General features: G+C 37.6%; 1 protein-coding gene across 3 annotated transcripts in view; it reads right to left on the reverse strand.

Moving 5' to 3' along the window:
• LOC123239836 (cytochrome b5) overlaps positions 1–5,800 on the reverse strand; it is a 49,510-nt gene extending 43,710 nt beyond the window's left edge. For all 3 annotated transcript variants that reach the window (XM_044667167.1, XM_044667170.1, XM_044667159.1), the window contains exon 1: positions 5,581–5,800. In XM_044667167.1, coding sequence (XP_044523102.1) covers positions 5,581–5,709 — 129 coding nt within the window. In that variant the 5' untranslated portion in view covers positions 5,710–5,800. The remainder of the gene's footprint in view (positions 1–5,580) is intronic.
• Positions 5,801–10,095: the final 4,295 nt, after the last annotated feature.

Here is a 10,095-nt window from a genome sequence, read left to right on the forward strand (position 1 = left end):
AGAGAGACCAAAAAGCAGAGAGGGAAGTCAGTGTCCAAAGAAACAGCAGTATCCAGGAACCAACACAGGGCAAATCAAACATCACTCTGTTTCCAAGCAGGAGATAGCCAATAAACTGTATTGCTTGTTGCCTATGACAAGGGAGAAGTTCTGCACCTGTATTCTAAAAAGGTCTTAGAGAACTTTAAAAAGGTTAGAATTACACATTTCAAAGTAGAAATGGACAGAAGTAGCACAGGAAGAGACACCAAAGTAGAGTACATACATTGGCATGGACTCAGGCTAGTTGGGCAATTTTATGAAGAAAAACATATATGAGACAATGTCAAGTCTTGGCTTCCAGCCCTACATCTTCACTAACTTGTTAGTTTTGCCTCCTTAGATGTATGAGGTTTTGGGATCAGATGACTTCCAACATTCCTTATAGCTCTAACAATCTATGTGTATACTTGTAGAGAGGCTGAAAAATGCCTAGGATGTGGATAAGAAGAGAGGGTAAGAGAAAGCATTCCAAAAGTAGTAGAAGAACCAAAAAGTATTGGAAATTAATGAAAAACTTTTTTTTTAATAAAATTCAGCTGATAACATTAAGAAACATATTTCTGGAATTTGTAGTCCTTTCCAGACTTTTCCCCTTAGCAAAGTGTATAAAAGGTCAAGAACAAAGGCTAAGGCTCCTAGAAATAATAACAATTAATAATAGCTAACATTTATATAGTACTTAACAATGTGCCAAGAACTGTGCTAAATGCGTTACAATTACTGTCTTGTTAGTTCTTCATAACAATCCTGAGGTAGATGCTACTATTATCCTCATTTTACAGAGGAGAAAACTGAGGCCAACAGAGGTTAAGTTCCCAGGGTCACACAGATAGTAACTGTCGGAGGGCAAAAAAGGCCTCTGGCTGTTTAAACATATCTCTTTCAAGCAAAAAATACTTAAATTTAGGATAGTGTCAAATTAATAACAATCGTTTCTGGCATATAATGCAGAGTATGGTATTAATTTTTTTCTTCAATAAAAAAGGTACAGGATGAGAATGAACAGGATGTTCAAAAGTTAACAGTGGTTTAGAACAACTTCATTAGAATAAGAGGTATGTTCTAAAGTAATAGAAAATAAATGAGGACATAATAGGAAAAGATCAGACTTGATATGGTGGTTATTGGAAGCAGATTTAATTTCATGATTAGAAGAGATAACGTGCTGACATGCACAAATATTACAACAGAGAACTGACATTCTTTCACCTTTTATTGTATTAAAGTCAGCCCCATACAGTTTATTGCTTCAGTGGTTCTTATACCCTGTGCAAAGTGTATCTAGTCCTCAATGGTATTAAATTCTTAATTTTCTATAGCTGCTTGTTATTAATACATGTTTATTAACCAGGAAGGGAGAAAATGTAAACAACACATATGACTGAAAACACAATCATTTGGAATTGAGTAATCAATTCCTGGCAACCAAAACTCTTAATAAACAGTCCAACCATAATTTTTCCCCTTAACACGGCCAACACTCTACATTCCAGCAGGGGAATAAGTTGTGAAATATGCAAAAGCTAGTTGTATAACTACTACTTTTAAATGGTCAAATATTAGTAAGGCTTTTAAGAATGAGAATGAAAAAGTAACATTTTAATTTGCTTGAGAATTCTTAAAATAACTGGAATAAGCAAAGAAAGCAGTACTATGGAAAACTTGTTTTTAGCTGATTTATCCAATGAACAGTTTGTTCTTTATCTCAGAGGACTTTTATTTAATTCACTTGTCTCTCTATCATTTTAAAGACAAATTACAGAAAAAAATAGATTGTGATGATATTTAAAGGAGGTCTTTGTGTTCTTCTTAGGTCACCTCCCCATGAGTAATTTTCTCTGAAAAGGAATGCTGAAAAGTTTCTAGAGAAAAAAAAAATATGGTATGCTTGTATGGCAGGAAGAAGATTTTAGTAATATACAAATTAAAATATTTAAAATAATAAAAATATTTAAATATTTAAAATAACCTCTTTAATGAGCTAATTGTTCAGCATAAAGAACACTGGCTTTGGCATCTTACTTAAGATCCCAAGGTCCCAAAGAGGACCTTACTTAAATCATTATTCATTTATTAAGAGCATTCTACAGGAGCAGGTAGGTTGCTCAGTGGATAGAGACCCAAGCCTGGAGACATAAAGTCCTGAGTTCAAATCTGGCCTCAGATGCTTCCTAGCTGTGTGATCCGTGGCAAGTCACTTAACTCTCATGGATTCACCCTTATAGCTAGCTCTTCTGCCTTGGAATCAATACTTGGTATCAATTCTAAGAAAGGTTTAAAAAAAAAAAAAGTCCTGCTATGTATGTGCCAGGTACTGTACTAAACAACAGAGACATAAAAGAAAGGCAAAACCAATCCTTGCTCTCAAGGAACTCATAGTTTAATGAGTAAGACCACCTGCAAACAACTAAGAGAGAAGGAACTAGGATTAAAGAGACTAGGGAAGGCTTCTTGCAGAAGGTGGGCCTTCATAGAGACCAGACATCAGAGAAACCAGAAGGCAAGGGATGGGGAGAGCTGCAGGGAAGTCTGTGAAAATATTCCCTCGGTTACCTTCATCCAACTACTCCCCTTCCCTGGGTCTGCTTCCTCATGTGTCTAATTAGAGGACTGGGCTTGATGACTTCGAAGGCCCTTTCAGCTCTAGCTATCCAGCTGGAGACTCTGGGTTCTGGAAGGCTCCTGAACATAAGCTCCACCAGGTATTATCTAGCTAGAATGACTGAACACTAGTCAGTGACATGTTGTCTGTTATCCACATTATAGTCTCATCAGCAGGTAGAATGCCAGAATTTTAATTATATAAGTGGTAGAATTCATATTATCAAATCAATGAACCCTTGAAGAATTGAAGTAAATTATCACTTTACAAACCACCTAGATTATAGGGAGAATGGAGGCTCTAAACTTGACTTTCTTTAGATAATTAAAGGAAAACTGGCTATTTGGGCTTGAATTTTCTGGCTACCCATTATACTTCCAACTCACTTAATATGAGTCTGATTTATAAAACCCTTACAAAATTTACATTCTTGAGAGTCACACACTAAGATCTGGAAGGAAATTCATGGACCATCAACTTCAACCCCTTCACTTCACAGAAAAGAAGACTTGTCTAAAGCTCAGGAAAGTTAAGGGCCTTGACCAGAGCCGTCCAGATGAGTATCAGAAGCAACATTTGAACTCAAGTTTTCCTGAATTCAACTCTATCCCTCTAGTCACTATGAGGTAGCCACGTGGCCCAGGGGAGCTTCTCTGAAGACATGATGATCTTGCAATCAGACACTTTCACTAGCTGTGTGACCCTGGACAACTTACTTAGCCTTCATCTGTTTCTTTCTAGTTTCCTTACCTGTTATATGAAGTAACAGCACCTATCACACAAATTGCTGTAAGATTCAAATTTTAACATAAGTAAGGAACCTTGTAAACTTTAAAAGCTATATAAATGCTACTCACTGTTATTCCAAATGAAGAACAGGACAGCAGCAGAAAAATAACACAACACATATCTAAAGCAAAAAACAATTCTCTGAAATTTTTTTAATTAAGGAGAAAAGTACCTTTAAGAAAAATAAAATCCAAATCTAAATACTATAAAAATTAAGGAAGAAGAAAAAGAGGGCATTGCAAATAGGTTTTGGGGTTAGTTATGCCAGTACTCTTAACTTTGAGAAGAATCATTCCTTTGCACCTATAGTGAATTGGCAATGGAAAAGATGCTGGACCTGGAGTCAAAAAGGCCTGAGTTCTGATCCTGCCATCAGACAGTTAACCAATTGTATGATCCTGGGCAAGATTCTTAATCTCTTTATACCTCTGTTTCTTACATGCAATATGCAGATAATTGCAGATACCTCATGAGGTTGTTCTGAAGAAAAAATGGGTTAATATTTATAAAGTGTTTTTCAAACCTTAAAGTGCTATATAAATGCTACGTATTATTACTGAAGGAGTGTCAATATTTGACTAAAGAGATGATTCCTCTTCAATAGCTGTAGAAAAGGAAATCTCAAACCTAAATTGCTTCCTGCAAACTACAGTTAATTAAATCAGAGCACATAGTTTTTGTTTCTTGCCATTACACCAGATGCTGAATTAGATATGTTACAAATAAAAAAGGTTTATCACTGAATGTCAAACTCATTATAAAGCACAAGGGTTCAACATGAAATATTCTTTATATAAACTAGGGTCAATTATTTAAAGAAAAACAAAAGACTAAATTATTTACTTTTGGAAGTTTAACCAAATCAATAGTATCATCACCACACATTAAAGATTTCAAAATGCTGTTTATTTTACATGGCTATTTAAAATTTATAAGCCAGTATAAATGAATTATATTACAGGGGAAAAAATTCCCATCAGTAATTAACACCTCCAAGGGGAGGAAATACCCTTTCTTAGGTAGCTTGGTGTAAGTGCTAGATTTGGAGTCAGGAAGATCTGAGTTGGAATTCTGCTTAGATGCCTGGGACCCAGTCTCAGCCTCTTTTTTTCCCCTGTAAAACTAAGATAATACTAGCACCTATCTCAGAGGGTTGTTGTATAGATAGGAAAATATATGTGTAGTTTTTTGCAAACCTTGAAGTTCTGTATAATCACTAGTTATAATTATTACTTTACAGAAAAGGGATTCAAAAGTTTGGTCATTTACTGGTTTATTCATAGCATGCTAAATTTGTAAGGTACTCTATCCGATGGAGATTAGGGACCCTGTGCCCTTTTAGAGGTTACAATATATTAGACATATGTAACTAACACACACATATATATACACACACATATACATACACATATATGTACACACACTCCCCAAAATAAAATTTTCCTTTAGGTTAAAAAAAAGTAAAATTCTACCTTACTCTTGCATTCCTATCTTCACAACCAGTGGCTCTCTTCATCTGCCCTTTCTCCTTTCCAAAACTCTGGAAATTGATTCTGAACCTCCACCCCCCCCCCCCCTTCCCACTCGGGAGATGGATGCTAACCCTGGGCCTTGGAAACACGTGAGAACAAACTCTCATGGTGGGATGATGCCAGGTCGCAAGAGGCACCAAGGCCTTTTTAAGAGTCCCTTACTTTACTATACTACTCCTTTCCTAAGAACGCCACGCCAAAGAGTTTTTGCTTCCAAAGAAAAGGGTGTCAGAAAAAAAAAAAAAAGGCACAGTGACAGATTTGTTAAGTTGCTGGGGCGCTGGAATCCCACCCTGCAGGTCCTATTCTTTGCCAGAACATACAGGATCTTTCAAAACTTTTCATCAGCGATTGCAGACATGGGAACCCCACGGGAATCAAGGGCCAGCTATTCGGCAATACTCGAGGGCTTCCCACCGCCTCCGACATTCTCTCACAGACAATGGAACCCAAAGCAAGAGTCACGCGGGAGGCTGAGTGGGGGACCCCACCCCCGTCGGGGTTCCCAGATCTGGCCAAACGTACAGGGATGCAACCCCGGGCTCCGGCCCAGTTGCGGGGCTTGCCTGGCCCAGCCGACCGCTCGGATCAGGCTAGAGCCCCTGGGTAGCTCACCTCCTCCAGGAATTTGGTCAAGTCGTAGACTTTGTGATGCAGGATGAGCCAGGTGCTCTTGCTGTGGTTGTGCTTCTGGATCTCCTCCAAAGTATAGTATTTCACCTTCTCTCCCGACTGCTCTGCCATCGCGGCCCTAGGAGAGATCCCACAACGTTTCAAGAGAGCAGGAGCACAGGCAACAGATCATGCAATTCTGAGCCTGGACATTCTCCCACCAACTCCCCAGGTCGATCTGGGAAGGGGCGGGGCTTAAGACGCAAGGTGGGGAGGGAGTAGGGTAGTGGCGGCGAAGGAAAACAAGGGGCTTCAGTTGGCCAGAGACCATGCCACTCAAGCCTCGGGCACGCCCATCCTTCTGTTTGAGCGAGCAGCCTCCCTGAGCTCCGGTCATTAATTGGCTGAGAGCAATGCTCTTCTTGGAAACGCGGAAGGCGGGGTCCCGAGATAGGAGGCCTTATCTTTGGACTGCATAGAAAGTTGCTTGCGTAGAGCAAGGTGTGTAGAGTGGGGCCTGTGGGGGCAAAGGTCAAAGGTCTGTGGGGGTGGGGGTAATGTCTGGACGACCTCTCCGTCTTGGCTTGACTGGTGGAGGCATAGAGAAGGCGAAGCTTAATGGGACCGGAGAGAAGCAGAGAGCAGGGCCTGCCAAGGAAAGAAAGGATCGTGTTTCCCATAAAGAATTCGTGGGGCGGAAATGGAATGTGAACGATGTGAAAAAATATTTATTTTTATTTTATTTGTTTGTTTTTAGAAAACTCTTACCTTCTGTTTTAGAGTCAATACTGTATATTGGCTCCAAGGCAGAAGACTGGTAATGGCTGGGGGGGGGAGGGAGGGTCAAGTGACTTGCCCAGGGTCACAAAGCTGGGAAGTGTCTGAGGTCATATTTGAACCTAGGACCTCCCACCTCTAGGCATAGCTCTCTAGCCACTGAGCTACCCAGCTGTCCCCCCAAAAAATCTTTTTAAAACACTAAAATATTTTCCAAAAAGTTAAAATATTTTTAAAAGTAAAAGCTATTATATATACATACCCCCTACATCTATGTGCCCTAAGACAAACACACAGACACACAGATCCACCCAACATCGATGTGTCCCAATACAAACACATGCACACACCCTACATCTATGTGCCCCAAGCCCAAGTATTTGTCCTCTTCCAACTTCCTCTTGGCCTTCTGGCTTTCCTGCCTTTCTTAAAGTTCCAGCCAAAATCCTACCATCTACAAATAATTCCTGGTTCCCTTTCAAAAGGTAGAACTTTCCCTCTGAAATTATTTACAATTTATCTTGTATACATCTTGTTTGTAGATGGCTTTTGGGAGGCTATTTACTCCATTAGACTGTGAGGCCCCTGAGGTTAGGGCTGGCATTTTTTGCCTTTCTTTGCATCCCCAGAACTTAACACATTGCTAGGCACATAGTAAGTGCTTAATAAATTCTTATTTATTAAGGCAAAGTAGTTACTGTGCTGGACTTAGAGTCTGTTGCACTCCAGTGGAAAAATCCTGTCTCAGAAATTTACTAGCTATGTGACCTCAGGCAAGTTATTTGACCTCACTGATCATTAGTTTCCTCATTTGCAAAATGGGGATAATGATAGCTTTACCTAATTGTTGTGTAGAGCAAAGGAGATAACGGTACAGTAGAGCTATAGCAATGCTAGCTCTAACTATTTGCTAGTAAAGATATCAATAAAATCTATCTAGGTAAATTCAAATGAGATAACATGTAAAGCACCTTGAAAACATTAAATCACTATGCAAATACTAATTATTATTTATTATGGATGTTGTTTTGTGTTTATATATATCCAAATAATTGTTTTAATGTGACAATAATGAAACCTATTTTAAAAACAAAAGTATATCAACAAAAATCTATTTTAAAAGAATATAGCAATTAAAATCTGATTGTTTTTTAAAGGAATTCCATTTGGTTATCTAGATTCTTAGAGCTATTAACGGACTCTGGAAATCATCTAGTCCAAGGGTTCCATTAACTTGTTTTAGGTTTGTTGGGGATTTTAAAGAATAATTATTTCAATATAGTTGGTTTCCAATGTAATAATATGTGGTTTTTTGCATTTCAAAACATTCTGGTGAAAGCTTCACCAGACGGTCAAAGAGTTCCGTGATTCAAAATGGTTAAAAATCTCTGATCTAGGGGGCAGCTGGGTAGCTCAGTGGATTGAGAGTCAGGCCTAGAGACAGGAGGTCCTAGGTTCAAATCTGGCCTCAGACACTTCCCAGCTGTGTGACCCTGGGCAAGTCACTTGACCCCCATTGCCCATCCTTACCACTCTTCCACCTATGAGACAATACACCGAAGTTAAGGGTTTTAAAAAAAAAAATCTCTGATCTAGTCCAAAACTCTTTTACAGATAAGGAAACTGGGATTCCTAGAGATGATGTGACTTTCAAGGATAGGAAACTAGTTAGTGGCCAACCAGAAGTTTTTTTATCTCTAGTTCTCCCTAACCAAAGATCTGGCATCCTAAAGGATCTTAGATGTAGAGCTGTAATGAATTTCAGATGTCATTAGTTGTACCCCTTCATTTCACAGATGAGGAAACCAAAGCTTAGAGAGGTTAAGTCACTTTGGTAAGCATCAATCAGCAACATCATAAAAAAGCAAAGATATAAAGATATAACTACTACCAACTAATATAACCATGTTGTCTTATAAAATAGGCATAAATTAATATTTTTAAATATGCTGTACTTATTTATTAGAATACAGCAGTCTTTAATGTACAATCATGTCTATGATGCACAACAGTAAGATGACAATCATAAATTTACCCAAACAAAAACTATTAGCTATTATACATGTTAACTAAATAATTAATTAAAGCTATTTTTTACTTAATGATAACTTTTAAAATAAGGACATTTAAATTTAGGACAATTTGAATGGCAACAATTGAAGAGAACATATGTCTTCTTTTTCTTTTAAGTTTTTCTGTAAAAATCAAAGACATTCTAAATCATTCCACTCATCCCAGTTACCTCTCAAACATAACTTCCTGAAGTCATAGTAAAAAGTAAGTATCAGAGGTGGAATTTGAACCCAGGTCCTCTTACTTCAGACCCAATGTGTTCTTTCCAACACAGCCATTTTTATGTGTCTCAGAGTCTAATTGTGAATGAGTTCAATTATTGTATCAGTAATAAAGATTTATGTAGAAGATATTGGTAGAAGAATTGGGATGAATCTATATTGACATGCCCTGGAAGCTGCTTTGTAAAAATACACCCAGAAACTTTGTTTTGAGTGACTAGAATATTTGTTACAAGAATATTGTTTTTCTTTTTTCTTTTCCCAATGGGGAAAGAGGGCATTAGCAATAGGTAGAGTTGCCACAAAAAAAAAAAAAAAAAGAAAGAAAAGAGGATCACTAAAACATTTTTAAATGCATGGAAGAGAACAGAAAAATCTATATGGTAACAGATAAGCAGTATAGCTTTGAAAGTTAATGATGAATTTTTTTATATATGTAAAAGGAAAAGCAAGCTACCCATAATAGATTTGCAGTTTCATGTAAAAATCATGTTTTTCTTTTCTATTCTATGTATGGAAATGCATATTTTATTTGGTATTTAAGTTCAGAATAAACTCATAGTAAAAAATAAACTAGTCTCTAAGCTAAGAATTCTTATTACTTTGTGTTCTCCAATAAGCCCAGTTTATCTTTTTATATAGCAATTCACAAAAAACCTTCATTACCTTGTCTTAATTATAACATTTCAGAGTAAGACTAGTCAACTAAAAATAGGAAGAGAAGAGCCTACATATTTCAGCATTTTCTCTGTCTCTGCCATCTCAAGAGAAAAATAACCTCCTACGAGAAATTGAGTCTTATGAAATCCAGTAGGATTCCACCCAATCAGCATAGTTACTATAGTAGCCAATAAGGCCCATTTTGGCTGGGAGCCGTCAAAATTCACGCTGTATGACAAAGTCTGCGTGTGCAGAACAGGCCACAGGGAGGATGGATGCACCCACTCAAACTCTCATATGTGACCCCTCTCTTATTAACTCTACTTATTATTGGAATTATTGTGATTAATATCCCTATTCAGCCCCAGGGAAATACAGAAGAATAGAAAAGGCTGTTATTAGAGCTTTTATAGGCCCCCTACAGACTCCTAGGAAATCCCTACCTACATGTATTATTACAGAAATTCCCCTAAAAGTCACCCCATAACAAACCAGCAATTAGTGAGTTAATTAATGTTAAAGATTTTAAAACCCCAGAAAACTGCACTTTAGAGTTCTCAATCCCCATACACAAAAACTTGGAGAATTGCCTTCAAGATTCCCTGATCCTTGATGTGGAAAAGGAGGACAAGGGATGAAAAACAGCAAGTTATTAGACTGGTTTCATTAACCCCACAAGTTCAGAGAACATACTAAACTTACCTTTGAAAAATATTGAATAATGAAAGGCTGTTATTAAATAATATTGGGACTGGGTTAGGGTTATTGTATATTTTGAAATCTGCTA

This window comes from Gracilinanus agilis, chromosome 1 (assembly GCF_016433145.1).
Source record: "Gracilinanus agilis isolate LMUSP501 chromosome 1, AgileGrace, whole genome shotgun sequence".
Classification (NCBI taxonomy): Eukaryota; Metazoa; Chordata; class Mammalia; order Didelphimorphia; family Didelphidae; genus Gracilinanus; species Gracilinanus agilis.